General features: G+C 48.6%; 1 protein-coding gene across 4 annotated transcripts in view; it reads left to right on the forward strand.

Annotated features, from left to right (window-relative positions):
- The window catches only part of Zfhx3 (zinc finger homeobox 3), a 256,316-nt gene that overhangs the window by 208,193 nt on the left and 28,335 nt on the right, over positions 1-19,788 (forward strand). For all 4 annotated transcript variants that reach the window (XM_076572127.1, XM_006974131.4, XM_076572129.1 and 1 more), the window contains one exon: positions 2,770-2,880. In XM_076572127.1, the coding sequence (XP_076428242.1) occupies positions 2,770-2,880 (111 nt within the window). The remainder of the gene's footprint in view (positions 1-2,769; positions 2,881-19,788) is intronic.

Raw genomic sequence — 19,788 nt, forward strand, 5'->3', positions numbered from 1 at the left:
TGATGATGGTATAAAGACAGATGGTGTAACTGCTTATGAATGTTCTATTTTGTTTCCCCAGGACTAGACCATTCACTTGGAGCCGTATATTATTTCCACATGCTCAGGTTAGGCAGCTCAGACTTGTCTGCTTCCTAGCCAGCTGCCCCTCCTGGGCCTTGCCATGCAGAGGGCGACACCTGTAGGTCACAGGTGGAACTGCAGAGACTCCCATTTGGCTAAATGGGACCTGGAGTTTTGTTGTTGTTGTTGTTTTAAACTGGGGTGAGGACACTGATCCCCCGTAAAAGGATCTGACTTGTTCATAAGTTCCTTAACCATTCTTCCTAGAGTACACATATAGCATTCTCTTAATGTATAAGTCACAGACGATAAAACAAAGCCCAGAAACTTAAGAATGGATTTACACCTCGAAGAAAAATCAAGATTATTAATAATAATAATAACAACAACCTCCCGAAGTAAAGTAACCTCTTTAGTTTACTCCCCCCGCCCACCTTCTCGAAACATAGCCACCTTTGTTTTCTATTGGCATGGAGCAGGCAAGGCAGGCAGGCATGGCCTAGGTGGGCTCAGAGCGAGGGATCATGTTCCTCATATATTCTTGCTTCCATGAAGCTCACACTTCACAGCCTCTGTCTCCTGGATGGCATTGCTTGGACAGCTCCGAAGCACTGGCACCGGTCCCGGGTGATGGTTTTGAACTCTGCCCTGGTAGCTAGCTGCAGATGCTGGCCTTGGCTTTGGTAGCCCAGTAGGTTTTACCGCCTCTGCTGAGAGATGCCTTGGTGCCTGGTTCATCACCATAGGGGGAGCTGTTGATTGTAGGAACCCAGCTATTTCCATCTGAGGTGATGATGGGTATGTGTGCCAGAGAGACGTGCCCACTGAGCCAGCTCTGCCCTCTCCCATGTAGTTACTTTATCAGTCCTGCAGGTGATTTGTGCCACGGCACATATTTAATATACCTAGCTAGTGTGCATATGCACAATTTAATGTTGGTTATAAGATGAATTTTATAACCGTCTTATCAAAAGCCTAAAATGTAAGAGAACATTCTACCTGGACGTTAGATGGCACGTGTGTCTTTTGGTACAACTAACTTGTTTCACCCTTCTCATGTGTAAGCATTGTTTTTCCTCTACAAGAATGTGCGGTTTTGATATTGAGCGGTATATCTAATGAATGCCTGATTTTTGTCTGTTCGAACTAAGAGTGAGGTCAGGAGACTGTTAACTTTGCTGTTCAGTGAGCCAACAAAGACCCACAGGAAACATAGAGAGAGCCCCGAGGTCACATTGAGTAAGCAGGACCCGTGGAGTTGCCTCTGGGGCTCTCTGCTGTTGGTGAGAAAGGAAGAGCGTTCTTCATCCTTGGAGTTCACTTTGCTAGCCGTCAATACTCTATCATCTTTCTACAAGACTTAAGAAAACACAATTCTAGAATAATCCTTCTGGCCTTGAGTGTTTTGGAAGCCCCTAAAGATCAATTTACTATGACTGTTTTACCCCATCTGTGGGAGAGAATTTAGAGGTTAGTTTGGAGAGGTCAAGGGGTGTAACACCTGAATTACGTAAAGGTAGGTTTGAGGCCAGCCTGGGCCACAGTGTGAGACCTTGTCTCCCAAACACAACCGAAAAAGCAGGCTTGTGTTTGGAGAATCCGGTGATGGTGTTGGCTAGAACCCCAGTCCTGGGATCTAGGCTGTTATCCTGGTCTTGGCTCTGGCTGAGTCTGGTCTGGGCTCCTTGTGACGGGGTAAGAGTGTGTGTTCTCACTCTTGTGAACCCGGGGAGCTGAGTCTGGTCTGGGCTTCTTGTGATGGGGTAGGAGTGTGTGTTCTCACACTTCTGAACCCGGGGAGGTGCACGCCAGTTTCCTCGTCACAAAGAGAGAGCTTTTCAACTTGAGTGTTTGCTTTAGTCTTTAAAAAACGAGGTGTGTGTGTGTGTGTGTGTGTGTGTGTGTGTGTGTGTGTGTGATGTACCCACGTTTGCCTGTGCCAAGGCACATGTCTGGAGGATAGGGAACAACTCGATGGGGCTGGTTCTCTCCTCCTGTCTTTCTGGAGACTCTGGGACTCAAACTCAGTCCACCAGGTTCGCAGCGTGCTGAGCCATCCTGCCAGCCCTCTTCTTCCTCTCTTTAAATGCATGCTTTGGCTGGTGACCCAGCGGCTCAGGAGAACAGAGGACTAACCCCCACCTCAGCACCACAGCGTCTTTCCTTCTCCTCAGCTTGGGCAGCCATTCCTCTTCCTAGCTGGCCTAGTTTGGGATGCAGCGCTTCCGCTGTATGATTTCACCCCTTTGCCTCTCCCTTCTGGCTTCCAGAATTTCTTATACCAATAAAACCTATCACCGATGTTCCGTGACTCTTGAGACTGTAAGTGACTCCAGGAACTCTGTTGTCACCTGGCATGTGTGTAGACACTGCCAGGCCAGTGAGGACTTGGCCTCTGGGTCTGATCCAGTCTCCAGCCCGAGTTGAGGGACGGACGGCTTCACTTGGAGAGAGCTCAGGCGAGGCACTTAGAGCCTGTCTGGAAGGACCACACAGTCACACATTTAGTACTGTTCAGAGCCTCACTGCCACTCTGTCCCCGGACGCTCAGCCTCTCTGGGCCACTAGGAAGACAGGAAGGGCAGAGTCCCTGACATCTGTGTTTTGTGGTTGGTAACTCTTGGGCCTGGGGGGTGGGGTGGCTGGGAGTCCTTCATCTCCTTCCCAGCTCTCGTCCTTGACATCTCTGCTTTTCCCACCTTGCAGAAGAAGCCGTTGAAGATGCCGAAGGACCCAGTGAAGCACCTGCTGACCCAGAGGAGCTGGCCAAAGACCAGGGGAGCGGCAGCGGCGAGGAGGGGCAGAGCAAGCGGGCAGGTAGTGTGCATGGCCGTCCTCGGCCCCAGGCCTTCTCCCTGGGAGAAATGGCGCTGGCACTCCGGGAGCAGACCCACCACCCTTCATCCCCTCTTCCAGAAGGATGCTGGCCCTGGGCTTGCCAGAGGGAGTTTCACTAGGTCCCCTCTCCCCCCACTTTTTCTTTCTGTTTGGAGACAGGATCTCACACACTATAAAGACCAGGCTAGCCCTGAACTGGCAGAGATCCGCCTGCCTCTGCCAGGGTTAAAGGCAAACATCCTCATACCCTGTTTTTCTTTCTCTTCTCCCTATTCTTTTTAAAGCACCCTTCTTATTGAGCACCAGGCGTCTGAAGTCTTGAGGTCCCGTTTCTTGGGCAGCCGCTCAGCGCTGTTGCCTTGTTCTTGTCCTCCTTCTTCTGTTGAAGACCCATCAAAGACGTTTGTCACAAGGACCTTGGTTGAGGTCACCCCTGATTCTCAGCCTCAAGGTTACCAGAGGCAGTGAAGGGTGGACATTGTTCTGCACCTGGGGACCGGGCCTGCGGACTCTTCCCAGCATTCCCCTTGCCCATGGCCAGCGTCCGCAGGGGGACAGCGGTGTAGTCTGGCAGGGGGACATTTTAGCAAAAGCTGAACAAATTGAAGAAGCCAGGGCAGGAAGTGCTATTTCTGGAAAAGCCAGTGCCGAGAGAAGAGAAGGGCCATTTCTCAAGATGACAGGATCTCTGTCCTGAGGAGAGGAGAGATGAGACAGAAGGAAGGCTCGGGGCTTTGGAGGAGGAGCTGAGGCATTTCTGAGAGGATTGACTGGGCAGATAAGTCTCACAGACACCACCACAACGCTAACAGGAAATGCTGTGACAAGCAACAGAAATTATTCTGTTTGGTCAACCTCTAATTCTTAACGCCATGCTCAGTATTAGAATTTCTTGATTTTTTTTTTTTTTTAAAGAAAATATTTACCTTCTAGAGTCTGTATTGGTTAGGCCTTTGTTACTTTGCTAGGCAAGGCTGTTCTTAAATCATATTGAGGGCTGGGGGTTGGCCTTCATTATTTAAACAAGATACAGAATCTTGGAGAGAGGCCAGAGGAGAGCCGTGGAATGACTGAAGGCTGAGAAGCCCAGCCTCTGATGAGCCTGCAGAAATCAGGGCTGTGTGGCCTAGAAAAGTAAAGTGTGGGAGGCGTCCAGGTAGCAAGGAGGACAGGCACGGGCAGGGGATGTGCCACGGGGTTCACTAATTCCTGGGAGCAAAGGATGGGGCGCCGACTGAGCAGAGGGCCGCGCCAGGTAGATGTCACTGTCCACGTGACTCACAGTCCTCTTTTGAAGTAGGCTCTGTGGTGTTTCCAGTTTGACCTTGCTACATCTATCACTGAGGGGCCGTGTCAGATGCCTTGGGAGGGTCTGTGAGGGAGAGCCAGGGAGGAAGGGGTAGTCATCGGGCACAAGGCCCCCTTGGATGTGGGGAGGGGTGTTTCTAACCGTGTTACCTTGGCTTAACTGAGTCCCTAGTTTTTACTAAACGGTTAAGGTGAGAGATACAGACAGTGTGGACGGCCACCAAGCATCGTGTGCCCCAAGGGAGCACATTTCACTGACACACTCTGAAGGCCCCGATGACCTTCAAGGCCACCTGTGTCAGCATGACCCTGCCATTTGCTGGGTGACAGTGCTTAGCCTCTTAGTTTCTCTGTGCCTTCATATTTAATGAGATAGAGGTTAAGTATAGTGTCCAGCATCCTGCTGCCTTAATACAGGAAGCTCAGAACAAGGCCAGGCATGTGGTAAGCTCTGTGTCCTGAGTGTGTTAACTAGTCAAGTCAGGAAGCCTGAGGGAAACCAGTAGCTAGCTGGCTCTCTTAGCCTTCTCCATTTGATTATGAAACCAACGCCCCACCATGGTGGCTTCTTGGAATTTTGAAAAGTTAGCAGGAGGAGCACACAGGAGTTTAGCTGGGTCTGGTCACCGATATCGGTGTGTATGTTGCTTGCATCCCATGTGGGTGCTGAAGACGTTATGGAAGGATGGCTGCTTGCAAAGTCCCTACTGTGTGCGACACCCTGCACTGCCGGCTCGGCATGTGCTGTCCACACCCGTGCAGCCTGTGTAGGGCAGGCTTTGTCGAGGGCAGTTCAGTCGAAACTGGTTCGGCATTGATGATTCAGAGTGAGTACCGTCTTCCGTCTTCATGCCAATGGACATCCTCGGCAACCAGGAGGCCACTAAAAGGCCATCAAACTCATGTCCATAACAAGGCTCTCCGGTATGCATTCATCCACGCAGAGGGGGGGGGGGGGCTCTTGCTCTTTCCCTCCAGAAGACAGAGAGGAAACAGCATCTCAGGGGTACATCTTACCAAATGCCTAGAAGTAAAGGAAGAAGGGGGGCCTCCTGGCTGACCCCTTCACATGGCCCTCCTCTGACCTGAAGCGTAGCTCTGGCCGTGGCATCTGAGTTTGTAATGGTAGGGCCTTCTTGACACACTTGGGGCCAGTTTGCTCTTGGAATGGATACAGGTACCAGCAACCTTTCTGGAGCCTTCTTTTTGTATACCTAGTATTTTGTAAAAAAAAATAATTTAAAAATCTACATATCTTTGGTTTGTTCCCTAAATTGAGCTGTCGCGATCTGATTAAGCATGATGGGGACTGCTTCCTCCCCGCAAACAAGTAAACAATGATTTCACAATTTGTTGTGATGATCAGTGGCTGCTGCTGATGCAAATTAATATTTCAAATGGGTCTGGATAATTGGCGCTTTTTTCCCCAGCTATTGATTATGTCGTTTGGGGGTTTGTGAAGGAATGGATAATCTTGAAGAAGACTTTAGTTACTTTGTTCTGTTGCTGATTCTCACTCTCCTCTATGAAAGAGCGTATAGACAGCCACCCTCCCACTTCTGCCATTTTGCAGGCTAGGAAGCTTCTGCTGAATAAGCTCAGGCAGGGTACAGAAGGTACACAGGCAGACTGAGAACCGAACGCTGCTCTCCTGGACTTAGGACAGAAGCCACCCTTAGCAGCATGCCCTGCCACCTTCCCCGGGAATGGCGTCTTCGTCTAAGCACTTGATCTGGTTGACCTCTGGGACCCGAGGATAAGGAGTGGATCCCAAAATTGTACGGCGGGGGGGGGGGGGGGCGGGGGGGGGATGGCAACATAGGTAGCACCAGCGTGTTCACAATGACCGGGAGCGTGCCGTGTAGTGGGCCAGCGAAATGGTTCAGCAGGTAAGCGCTTGCCAAGTAAGCCTGCTGACCTGAGTCCCATCCCTGGACAACCCCCCCCCCCCACACACACACACATACACAGCAGAAGGAGAAAACCAGCTCTGACCCCCACACGTGCACCTTGACATGTTTGTGTGCTTAGTGTGCACACACTAGATAAAACCGACTTCAGTGGAAGCAGGTTGTTGACGTGGAATGGGCTCTGGGTGTGAAGTTAGGAAGGCCATTAACTCATGAGTAGCGCTTGGCCGGGGCACTTAGTTATGGACGCCTGGAGTGTCCTTTCTGTGAAAAATGGTCAAGTAACACCACCAGCCCTAGCCACCCATGGGCCGTGTGGTGCTGAGCACATCTACAAGCCATTGACAAGCAGGGTCGTGTTTAGTCAACACACAGGCCAGCGGGGGTGGGGCGGGGCGGGAAGGCACGGGAAGGCTCTGGGAAGTCGAGCGTCTGCTAATGGACCGCCATTTCCACTGTCCAACTCTGTGGTTTTCGCCTTTGAAACTTGAACATGACCTCTTGCTGTCGTCCGCCGGAGTGGGTTTGAGTGTGAGCGTTTGAGATTGAAGAGCCCCCAGCGTCCCCCACTGAAGAGTGATTAATGCTGTGATTAGCCAAGTCAATCATTAATTGCTATAAATTAAGTGATATACAATTAATGTGGTGCTTTATCACCAATAATTAGGGGACAAGATTGAACTGTTGGCAAAGAACCATAGTGAGATGGTTATTGAAAGGCTCTAGCCACCATGGTCTCTAGCCACAGAGCGCCAGAGTCTGGCTAAGGGGACTTGAGACAGGATGACCAGGGGGTGCTAGTGCCTTGAAAAAGGGGGCAGAACACCAGCTCAGCCTAAAACAGAGGCATGGTGATGCTCTGAAAAAGATCTGACTGGTGCGCCCGTGTATATTTTTGTTAAATTTTCTGTTAGAAATGCAGTTGAGTGCTTTCTCTTTTCTGGAGAAAGGACCCAAAGGGACCTTTTTGAATCCATGATGCTCACCTAACATGGAGGAGCAATTAGTGCAGTGGAGCATCCATGATTTGAATCTATGGGAGATTGCTATTAGAGGAGGTATTAATGGGCGACCAGGAGGGGAAAGTGTGTTTATGGACTATGGTGCTGGCAGGCATGATTTCAATCGGATTTGACATGTTTAACATAAATGTATAGTGCACGGCTCTTGCCGCATATGAATAATTCCTGCGGAACCACAGCCTTTCCAGTTACCGAATTTGGGGGAGAAAAAAAAAGCAGGTCAGGCACATCCTGGTGGAAATCTCTTACCAGCCCGCCCATCTCTCTGTTGTTTACAGCTCTGTATAAATAGAGGTGCTGTAGTATAGGGGACTTAATGCCCCAAAACGGAATCTGTCACAGAGTGGAAGGGGCCACCGCCTTCTCCTCCTCTAGCCCCTTCCCCCTGCTACCTTCCCTCCCTTCTTCCCTCTCCTCCTTTTTTAATTCAGTCAGATACATAGAGACAAAGCAAGATATGTGCTAAGAGGAAACATGGGTTGAGGAAAGCATTGGGTTAGCAGGTGTCAGAAGCCATGGTTCTTCATTCCCATGCCTGCCTTTGACCTTCAGTTTCCAGACCTGTAAAATAGCAGGTTGAACCAAATTCCAGAACTTCAAATTCTGGAACTGTAGATGTTCATTCAGAGGAGGCATCGCTGAAGGGTAGTATAGACCTCCAAGAATATTAGTTACTGCCAGGCGGTGGTGGCGCACGCCTTCAATCCCAGCACTCGGGAGGCAGAGGCAGGCGGATCTCTGTGAGTTCGAGGCCAGCCTGGGCTACAGAGTGAGTTCTAGGAAAGGCGCAAAGCTACACAGAGAAACCTTGTCTCGAAAAACCAAAAAAAAAAAAAAAAAAAAAAAAAAAGAAGAAGAATATTAGTTACTAAAGTCAGGCATTAACAACTTTCCCCAAAGATCTTGCTGCTATGTGGGTCTTTAATACAGCACGGGCCTGGGTCAAGGGTTCAAACAGGCTTTCTCCGTGGGGTCAGATAGCACCAAGCCCACGCTTCTTGGTGGGATGGCAGAGACTGCAGACCCTCACTGAGTCCCATGTTACTGTGAACTGTTACACTGTCATCACAGCCCAGTGTGGCGTGGATAGTAACGGAAGTGCCCCATGAGCAAATGGCCAGCCAGCGCCGTGTGCTCAGAAAGCATCTCATTCACCAGCCCCGCACCTCTACAGAAGTAGCCTGGTTCTGTGCCATTCTGGCTCCTGCTTCCTTCTCTACCTCACCCCAGAGTTGGTTTGCCTCTGCGGTCTAGTAGGGTGCAGGAATGCTGGGAGCTTTGTTTGCATGGCGCCTTGGTGGCTCATGTCCTTGCTGGTGGGAACTCTTACTGGGTTTTCATTTTCACACGGCTAGAAATTGGGTAGCTGTCAGCTTCTCCAGGGTCCACGTGTACCCCCACCCTCCTTGCCATTTTCAGACTACTTTTAGCAGAACTTGGCTGTGTAAGTCACTGCAGGCAGAATTCTGTCTCACAACTGAAAACAAACCAAGTATTTTTATGGTGGTTAGCAAAAATAGATGTAGGGTGTGGTACATAGCTGGACTTGCCTGAATTCCAGTAATTCAAAGCTTGGCTCTGAGAATTTACATTGTTAAGTCGTAAGTGATAAGACCCTATCAGTTGAGCAAGTGTGAGCGAGTGTGTGTGTGTGTGTGTGTGTGTGTGTGTGTGTGTAGACGTGCAAAAATGTAAGCAACTTTGTAAAAGAAGTGTCATGTGTAATCAGATAATCCTGGCACAATGTAATGAGAATTGGTAGAAGGTATAGATTAGGGGCATGGGATATAAATAAAGGAGTAACTCATTGTTCATCACTGTGGAAAACACTTTTAATAGGGGTCAGGAAGGTGCTCAGCCGGCAGGGCCTTGCTTTGTGAGGACAAGGGACCTGAGTTGGAACCTCAGAGCCCAGGTTTTGTTTTTGTTTTTGTTTAAAAAAAAAAAAAAAAAAAAACCTGGGTGTGGGGCATGTAGCTATAATTCCAGCTCCAGGGAGGTGGAGGCAGGTGGATCCCTGGGATTTTCTGGCCAGCTGTCTAGCCTAGTTGGTACCTTGCAGGCCAGAGAAAGACAGCCCCCGAGAAATGACAGCTCCCGTTTTCCTTTGGCCTCCACACACATGCACACACAAGGAAATCCTTGTAGCTTGTGATTCTGAGACTGTGGCCCATTGGTCTTCTCTGCCTTATTTGAGCTTCGGATTTCGTGAAGGTCTTCTGTGAGAATCAGAGCAGGATTCTTTAATGCATTCCCCAGTACCTCATGGGACATCACTTTTCTTAGGCACAACCATTCTCCCCGGGTCCCCTAGCTGTGTCCCATAGATTAGGAACTCCTGAGTGTCAGAGCTATGAGCAGCTCTCCGTGACCCACCAGCGGGTTCTTTAACCTTCTGGGTCAGACATCCATACCCTCTACCTTCCAAATGGAAGAATATATAATACAGCTACTTTCTCTTATTATATGAAAAGTGGAGACGACCTTGCAAATCCTGTGTACTTTTTACGGTATCATATAACTGTCAGCTGTGTATATGAAGGGTGGTGACTATATGGCATCTACAAGTTTTGTATGTGCTGCTTAGCACTGCTCAGAAATGCCCTCAGTAGTCTGTTAATCAGACAGCATGGCATGAGCTCTTTGAAATATAAATGACTCTAGTTTGTGTTTAGGGCACCCAGCCCTTGGGGGAGCAGAAGTGTTTCACATTGCTGTACAGAAAAACCACATTTAGGATGCTTTCACTTGTCCTAAAACCAAGGACTCTCTTTCATATGGTTTCACAGCCACACGTGGGCTCCTATTAGTTCCCAGATACTTCTGAAAATGAAACCACTGTAACAGGTGTCTGAGACTTTCCAGCTTGCTAGACCCTGAGATAGGCCTCCACTTCTGGTAGGCTCCTGGAAGCCCTGTGAGTGGAGGTAACTACGAGTTCAGTGTAATCGATAAAATGCTCATAGTCTCCCAGCCGGGATCTGATCCAGGTGTGAGCAACCTTGACTATTGTGCCTTATTCCCTGGCAGTGAGGACTGGTAACTTCCTGTCAAGGGAACTCTGCCCAGGCAAAAAAGCATGTGGGAAAATACCAGTGCCGAACCCTCCCCCAAAGGTGCATGGGAACCACCTCCCCTGTGTACACACCACATAGCCTCAGCTTAGGATGCTGTGAGCAAGCCAAAAGACGGAGAGTGTGAAAACTCAGGCAATCTGCTGGGTAGACAGATGACTGACAGCCTCCCCAGTGCTAGAAACGGGGACAGTGATTTCCGTTTCCTGACAAAGCCACACCAGCGTTGAGGAGAAAGGTGCTTTGTAATGCTAAGGGGAAGTTTCGTGTGGTGGTTCCTCTGTCATCGTGGACACATTCCCAAGGTGGTATGATTTCATTAATAAAACTTAGTCAAAACCCTAGGATGTTAGGTTTGAACTAGGAAAACATTGGGAGAGTGTGATTGTATTTGCATCTTTGGGATCTAAACTTGGAACCCACAGAGATTGGCTCTAGCTAACCTAAAGGACGTTTGAGCCTATGAAGACGGAAGGACTTCCATTAATTGCCTTTGGCCTGGTCCCATGAATTGTGTTTCCATTGAGTTTTGGATGTTTTGTTCTAGGTTTTTGAATCAGTGTCTTATCTCATAGCCCAGACTAGTGTTCATTCACAAGTCCGACACAGAGGGAGCTAGGTGTCTTGCAAGCAGAAATCCAAGATGTCCTTTTGGGAGCTCAAATCAGCGTAGTTAAGCAGCCTTATGCATATTTCAACAAGGAATTAGGGCAGCAGATTGATGCCTCTGATGTAGAATGGAGCACTGTTTTCTCCCCAAAGATACAAGCAAGCAGCTGCCCCGGCCGGCATCCACCAGTTAGCATGGGTCCACCATTCCACCGTGAGGCTTCCAGTGTTCTCCGCAGAGGCATCTTACAGGGAAGACAGTGACCCCTCAGCTCAGGACAGCGCCTGATCTCCACTCCCGAGACAAACTGTGTAAACAGGAGTTAATGTGCATCTGTGTATCCTCCCAGGGTTGAAGTTCAGGGGACTTTGGCCAGGACAGCTTGCAGGTATATAGGCAGGGAGGCCAGCACTGCCCCTTTGGGCAAAGTGAGAAAAACCTACAGGCTTTTGCTTGCTTTTCCAGGACCTGTGGAAAGAAAGATTTCTCAAGGCACGCTGTCATTGTGAATTCCAGAGCAAACAGAACAGATGCATGGAGGTGATGCTTTCTAGATTTCTGGCTTGGAAATGTGTCTGCATTTGCTCTTAGAGTGAGAAGGTTTCTCTGGAGGACAACTATTTGTAATCCTTCACCTCCGGCCAGAGACGTTTGGCTTTGAGACCAGGCCTGCCCCTTCTTCCCAAATTAAAGTCTCAGGTTGTCAGAGTCACTGGAGATGGACTGGCAGGTCTGCGCATGCTTGTCAGACTCTAACTTAATCCAAGTTAGAGCAGAACGTGTTATGACTCCTACCAACGACAACAAGCGCTGACCCGGACAGCTGCTCTCCAGGTGTGGTCCCTGGAACACTGGCCTCACCAGGGAACTTACTGGAAATACATTCTCGGGCTCAGACCTACAGAATCGTGAGCCTCTGAAGATAGGGCCTGGAGCCAGTAGTCTTTGAGCCTTGTAAGGAGTTTGGACCCACTCTGTGGAGTTCAGGACCAGAGTGCCGCAAGCCCCAGAGATGAGAGCAAAAGCCACTTATTTATAAGCCAAGTCCTGAGCCCCTTCTGCCCAGAGAGCACTGAGCTTGGCTAAAGACGGGGGTGTGCCTAGAAGAGATGCAGATGCCAAGTCTGGGCAGATGCCACCATCAATGGCAGAATTAGAGGTGGGGCGGCGGAAGGGTGCTGACCGGAGAGGTAGTGTCACAGTGACAAGAGATGTGACAAGGATACCAGTGCTTATTTCAAAGTGGAAGGGAACAGTGGTATCTGAGAGTCTCCCAAGTGCTGGCCTGTCTTGTTGGTAGCTGAGTTGATGGAGAACAATTAATCTCCTTAAGTAACAGTTGTACCCATCCATAAGGAACTCAAAACTTCATTGAAAGGTCTTTTTAGAAACACGAAGTCTACATTGTTGAGATCCGTATGGCATGCTGAACCAGTGTGGACACTGTCTTCTACCCTGGGGCGGATGGCCTCGTTCTTGAACATGCTTTTTAGAGACCTGCTTTCTAGAGAGCACCACGCTCTGGGGGGCCCTCCCCAAGGAGATGCCTCAGTAGGCTGGACTGAGGCATGGAGGAGAAGCTCCAGTTCTTAGCAGGAGTATGCAGGTCCTCCCCTGCTGGGTGTTCACAGGCCTGCTTCTGTTCACTCCCTCGAGGTCTCCCAACCCTCTAAAGCATCTTTAAGTGCCCGGCTGGAGGCACAAGGAGACTTTGCACGCCTCAAGACAGTTGGCAGCAGAGCAGACTCTTTAAAGGAATGTTGTTCTCTGTATTAGCGGAGAAAGAGAGTTTAGCCAGATCTCTGGCCACTTATCAAGCGCAGTAGCTCTACAGAACAGAGTCAGAAAGCCCGGCTCGTCCCCTGGGGAAGGAGCTGCAAGCTAACGCCAAGATTAGCCCCACTCACATCACCAGTATGAAGATCACAAAGTCCTTCTAGAGACACGGCGCTCGTGCTGCTGAGAGGGAGTTGGAGGTCTGTGAGCAGCTGGCGGAGAAGAGCTGAGGCGCACACCTCACCTTCCCTTTAACGAGAACCCTGAGCTGAATGGCCATTTTCAGATCTACAGAAACATCTGTGTGTGGTGTGCTTGGGTAGCTATCCCAACTCAAACACTTTCATGTGAAGTTGTGTGAGGGGAAAAAAAATTCCCACTTAGTCAATGGAGATAGATAAAAGATTGCTGTAAATTTCTGGGGCAGGTGGCAAGCTGGTTTACGGAACACAAGGCGATGAGAACCTCTGGCTTACGGAAAGCAGCATGAATTAATAATCATTTAATTGGCTCCTCCATTATGTTGCTGGTTTGGGAGATGGAAGTTTAGATGGAGGGGCTGTCAGTGGTACTTCCAGCTACGAGTCTGATGTTGAGAAGTGGGGGGGCGGTGACGGCCCCTGGACTCTGGATCTACAAGTAACAAATGTCAGGCAGTATCCTGAGCCCTCGGTGGGCTCTCCCCAGGACCCCACCAAGGAAGACGCTCAACACATTGGTAAATATCACCTTCAAGTGACATAGTACCAAGAGGGATATCGGAGAAGGAACTTCCAAGTCACATGGACAGCTCAGTCCCTACTCGAGATCTAGGTAGTAACTCTGGCCAGGGAAGCTGGCCCACAGCCTAGTGTCCACCACGCCAGCAGCCGCACTGCCAGTTAAAGTGGTGGGAAGGTGAAATTTGCATGGGAACCCAGAAAGGAATTCTGCAGTACTTCAGTCTCCTTTGGTTGCAAATGGATCTCCTGTCTGATGTTTTGAGGAAGCCAGAGACTGGGACCTGAAGGTTCCTCTTGCTCTCTTTCTCCATGGTTCTCCCAAGGCAGCGAACCCTTGCCTTACTTGGCCTCGGCGTCATACAGCTCATGGCACTAGATGAGAAACAGACATGCGTTGTGCGGAGTCCTCTGTCCAGTGGGGCTGGACCTACAACTGTCTTTTCCTTTACATTTCAGGGACTCGGGTTCAGAATTTGTGAGTGGAGATTGAGATTGGGGAAGAATTTGTTCTAGGAAGAATCTTTTCCCCATGAGTTAGAGAGTGACATTTAGATGCTATGTTCCCACGCACTCCACACATCAGAAGCCTGCCAGTGGTCCCTGTTCTTAACAACAGATGTGTTTAAACATCATCAAACTTTTTATAGAAAACTACAAGCCAGTGCTGAGCATGGCAGTGGCGCACGCCTTTAATCCCAGCACTCGGGAGGCAGAGGCAGGCCGATCTCTGTGAGTTCAAGGCCAGCCTGGTCTACATAGAGAAACCCTGTCTCCAAAAAGTGGGGGAGGGGAAGAAAACTACAAGCAAACTTTGGTGAATTCAAGTGAGCTTTCTTCCTCCTCTGTTCCTTCTGATGAGTGGAAGAGGAATACCTTACTACTAACTATTAATAGTTGATAAAACTTACTGGTAATTGTTTTTAGAAGTTAAATACTTGCCAGACAAATGTGATAAGGTTAAAGTATGTAAAGGTTGGTGTCTCCATTCACACATGGTTCCCCCACTGAAGAAGTCATGCATGATGACCATGTTTCCCCTTCGGATGTAGAGGAATCTCATGCCCTCAGACAGAGAAGCAGGCGTCAGGCCACCTCCTTTCGGGATTTGTCCTTGTCGGTTTTAGTGGCCCACCCACCACGATTTAGGAGGCTACGACAGGAAGCTGAACTCTAGGAGCCTCTGAAGCTGTGACAGCGACGTGCTGGTCTTTGTGGGGTTAGCGGGGTGGGGTGACCCTGACCCCCAGCTGCTGAGTCTGTACTCAGTTGGAGTATAGTAGGGATTCCCCCCAGCTTTTCATGGTCACAGCATCCCACCTGCCTTAGATAGTGTGCTGCGCGCCATGCCTGCCTCCCCGTGACTCCTTAACCACGTTCTGGTCCCTTGGCATTGCCGGAAGCCCAGCATGTTGCCTGTGGAGGATTCATTGAGATTTAACAGATTTTCATATGACATAACTGCCAAAAAGGAAACAACAACAACAACAACAAAAACAACCTGCCTAAAGCAGCAAAGTAAAAAAAAAAAAAATTACCCCCTGATGTTTGCACAGCATGGATCCAAATACCCACTTTTCATCTTTTCATGGACAGCTGGATTTAAATACTGAGCCATTTAATTATAATATTTAAAATAATGTAGCTACACAATAAACTTAGAAAATTAATCACAAAGCTGTTACCTAAATATGATAATCACTTTCTTCTATTTTTTTTTTTCTCCTCCAGTGCTTAATGGTTTATCTAGAACAGAGTATAATGGTGCCTTTCCTCTCTTGTGATTTGTACTTCTGATTTTCACAGCAGTCGTTCTGACGTCTGTAACACACAGAGCAATGGCTGTGCAGCCACTTACTGTGTCATGCCCTATCGTATAATGCCGAGTTTTGGCTTGTTTCCTCCACCCCAGCCAAGGATTGGGACTTGAACTCAGTGTCTGGTAAACACTGGCCAAGCCCTCTGCCCCGAGCTCATCCCCCATGCTTTCGTTTTGACAGGGTCTCACTAAGTTCCCCAGGCTGGCCTGAACCTCCGAAGTCCTTCTGTTTCGGCCTTTCAGGGAGCTGTGCCCCCGCCCCTGGCTAGATGGTTTCCACTTCGTTTCATCATTATTATAGAAACGACGTCAGGTAGTCTCTGGAGTCGCTGCCAGTTTACTACAAAGATTCCACACACGGATTATTCAAGCCATGTTTCTGTGGTCCATCTATTTCCTTTTTACCTTCATGATATCAGAGAAGACTTAGGATGACCAGTAACTGATTTTTTAAACGGCGTTTTCTATATTGTACCACCCTCTTCTAGAGTTTATGGTAAAGTTGAGAGACATCTTCAAAGCAGAGAACCACAAGTACTCTTTCTTGGCGTTCATGCGGCCTTGTCTCCTCATGCCGGTGATGTGTGCCAACGGCAGGAGTGAGGGAGAAATGGATTTTGAAACTGTGGCCCTTTTGAAGTTGTTCAGAGAAAAGCCTGAAAATCTGAGTCTGTGTGGCTTGTGATAGACCATTCCCCAGTCTGTGTGGCTTGTGATAGACCATTCCCCAGCATGTTGATGGAGATCTGTTGGCTCATGTGCAGAAATTATACAGAGGGTCCTAACCTGGGCTAGGGATTGCAAGGGACTGGATTGGATGTCTGAGGTCAATTGAGGGAGGTAGTGTCAGATCTACTGGACCTTACTCTGAGGAGCAATCTCCCCACACCTCCCAGGGAAATGCCGCAGACTGGCTGGGGATCTCTCTCTCTCTCTCTCTCTCTCTCTCTCTCTCTCTCTCTCTCTCTCTCTCTCTCTCTCCCTCCCTCCCTCCCTCCCTCCCTCCCTCCCTCCCTCCCTCCCTCTCTCTCTCTCTCTCTCTCTCTCTCTCTCTCAAGGACTTGGTAAGCTGCAAGGGTCTAATGCTCATGTCTGGGCAGACTTTGTTTAGTAATAGTGTTGTTGTCCTGGGTAGACAGGAGGTGAACCTGGGACTTTGTGTACCTGTGGGTATGGTATTTCATACACAGCTGGGCTGTCGTGTTTCCGGAAGGAGGAGGAATGAGGGAGCAGTGTGCTGATTTGACTTGACTTTTGAAAACACTTTGTGACCGCTCCTTAGCTCAAGCTGACAGAAGAAGCTTTAGAATCCAGGAGCAGTTGGGAGTTAGGGGGCGGGGGAGAAGAACAGAGATCCTCCCACCATGCAAAGGGAGAGAATGGCAGCCAGAAACACCAGAGCTCTCACCCCTGCACCTCACCACACTCCCTGTATTCGAGTTGAAGGGAGAGGATGGGCTCGTTGGTTCTTCAGGGAAGCAGAGGCTGCTGAGACGGGTTGGGTGGTCTCGGCCCCATTGCCCGTTCGTTCACACTACGGAGCAGGCGATTGCCTCCTCTCGTAGCGGGGTGGCAGGTGATGGAGGACTTGAGCAGGCAGTGCCATTGTCCCGTAGCAGTCACAGGACTGGGCGGGGATGGGCACCAGGAGTAGAACCTGTATCTTGCCGCCTCCTCCGCTGGAAGGAGGCGCAGGTGGCTCTCCTCTTCTCCGTTGTAAGTTCCGAGCCTAACCTAATGCCGGTTGCTCAGGGATGGACATAAGGGAGCAAAGAGGATGACAGGAACAACTAAGCTTTAGAAATAGTTCTAGAAATTCTTTGAGAGTTTCACACAATGTACTTGGGTAATATTCACCCTCAGTTCCTTCCCTTAGCTCCTCTTCGATCCACCTCCACCTCCCATCCCTCCCCACTTCATGTCCTGTGTTATTTATCGTCATCATCGTCATTATACCCATTTGACTCCAATTTGTGCTGTCTGTGGACTTCGGGGTACGAGGCCAAAGCAAAACAGTGTCTTATGATGGGACCACTGCACCCATGAACACACAGAGACTGTGGGTGCCTCCACACCTGCTCACGATCAAGCCAGTCAACATTCTAGCATGGAATGGGAGGAGCTCATGGGCTCCCATCCTGAACTGAGAAGCTAGGGGCTCTCAGTCCTCTCTAAGGGGGGGGGGTCCACCACACGCCAATGGCTGGACAGCAGGTAAGCTTGTGAGGAGTATCTGTGGTGGCTTCCACTCACCATGTGTACACTTGCAGAACAGTGTGTGGGAGATGAGGGCCCCGCTCATGGCAGAAGGAGCACTCGAGCGGTGGAAGAGTTCATGCCCGAGTCCTGAGACATGGGGTTGTGTGATCACTTCTGCTGGGGGCCAGGAGATGGGAAATGGGCCATGGGGGAACCGGTCTCAAATGTTACAGCACCTAGTTAATCAGCAGCCAGTCCATCACATTAAATATCCAGCCGTCATGTATTACCTTTCAAGTGAAAATGAATAACTCCCATTAAGAGCAAAATGGGCTTGAAGTCGATCCGAGACAGATTAAAATACTGTTATGAATCTGTGCTGAGAGGAGGAGGGTCTGTGTGTAATATGCCTGCCTTTGTACTTTTTAAATAATAGATGCCCTGCAAACTTAAGGAGACCAGGTTACCAAGATACCAGGGTTAAAGGTCACAAAATATACATTCTGGGAAGAGCATCAACTTCCTGGAATATTTCTTGTATTTGGCAATTCAAAAAAAATTTTATGGCCTTAAGATTTCAATGAATAAAATTTATTTTCTTAGAATAATTTATTATTAAAGTACACAGTTCAGCGGGTCAAGGTACTTGCCACCAAGCCTCACAACCCGAGTTCAAAATCCAGATCCCACATGTTGGAAGGTGAGAACCAACTCCAGCCCCCTGATCTTCACATATCTGTGTGTGTGTGTGAGTGCAAGCACATGTCACACACATACACGCACAATAAGTAAAGAAAATTTAATATAATAAAAAATTGTAAAAAAGTGCACATCTAAAATAACAGTACCTTGAGGTCCATAACAGAAGCAATTTCAAAGTCAAATGTAAGTGAAAATACATGTCAGATAACAGAGTGAGACAGAAATCTGATTTACTGTGGAGTAAAACAGGCTTTCTAAAACAGTGGCTTAATGTTGAGTTGTATCATTTGTAATAGCAATGATAATTTTTTTACTTCTTTATATAAAATTATTTCAAAGAGCTTGCAAATGAAAAACAGCAGCAGCTACTCAAACAAGGTTTTGCCCAGCCCCAGTCCATACACAGCTGTGGACACCACACAGTTAGATCAGCCATTCCGAGCCTGTGAATATCACACAGTTAGATCAGCCATTCCGAGCCTGTGGATGAAGCTTCACTTCATACTTCCACTGTTCATTACATTTTATGCACTCAGCCACTACAAAAGCCTGAAAAATCCGTAACAGTTAGAAATAGAAAGACAGCTAGCTTTATATCCTCCACCACAATCCATGTCCTTTACCTGCATCCTGTCCTTCATTATCTAGTATTTGCCTTTCTTCTCCTTCCCATGTCACACTGGTTAACATGCATTCTTTACACATTCTAGGCTAGGATCTACATATGAGAGAGAAGGTATAGTTTTGTTTTTGTTTCTTCTTGAGATGGGGTTACTTTGGTATTAAACATTCTAAATATTAAACATTCTAAATCTATCCATTTTGTTGTGAATTTTGCGAGTTAATTTTCCTTTAGAGCTGAATAGCATTCCACTTTATGTATGTACGTACCATATTTTCATTATCCGTTTACCTGTTGGTGGACAATTCGGTTGGTTCCACGTCTTTGCTGTAGTGAATAGAGCAGCAATAAACGCAAGGGTGCAGATGTCTCGGTGGTCAGGGATGGAGTTCTCTGGGTGTAGGCCCAGGAGCAACTAGATGGGGCATACAGTAGTTCTACTTTTAATTATTTGAGAAACCTCAAATTAATTTCCATAATGACTGTTAATTTATAACCCCCCCCCCACCATTGGTGAATAAGGATTCTCATTTTCTGTTTTGTTTTGAGTTTGCTTTGGGTTTTGTTTTTTTCCTTCCTTGTTGCTTTAAGCAACATTCTGAAAAAGTGGAATTTCACATCCAAAATAAATGGAAACGCCAGTCCTTAGTCGGCGGGGAGGGTTGGGATGAGCAAACCAGCTGTGGAGGAATCTGTCTATTCTAGAGGACCCCTTCTTCTCCCCATTTAACCGTCAGCCTAGTATGTCCTTACCGAGATCTCCTAGGTCCCTCTCTCTGCCTCCTGCAAATCCTTCTGCCCTCCCATCCGTCCCTACTGTGTGGTGTTCAAACCTCCTGTGCCGCTCTGCATGGATGGTTTTGGGGATCTTGCTTTGGGGCTTTTAGCAGTGCAGGCAAGGACGGTATGAAGAACGGCTTGTAAGCAGGAAGGGTGCGTCCCTCTCTCCAGCCACTCTGAAGGCCTCGGACACCCGCAGCACTGTTTCAGTCATAACTCAGGTCCGCGCCCTGTCTAGCTCCTCCGCTCCTCAGTTATGGCTTCCCCAAAAGCAGACTGCTGAACACGGATCTAAGTTTTAGCATGTTAATCTGCAGATGTCCACTGAGCCTGTGATGCTGCTGTG

This window comes from Peromyscus maniculatus, chromosome 5 (assembly GCF_049852395.1).
Source record: "Peromyscus maniculatus bairdii isolate BWxNUB_F1_BW_parent chromosome 5, HU_Pman_BW_mat_3.1, whole genome shotgun sequence".
Lineage (NCBI taxonomy): Eukaryota > Metazoa > Chordata > Mammalia > Rodentia > Cricetidae > Peromyscus > Peromyscus maniculatus.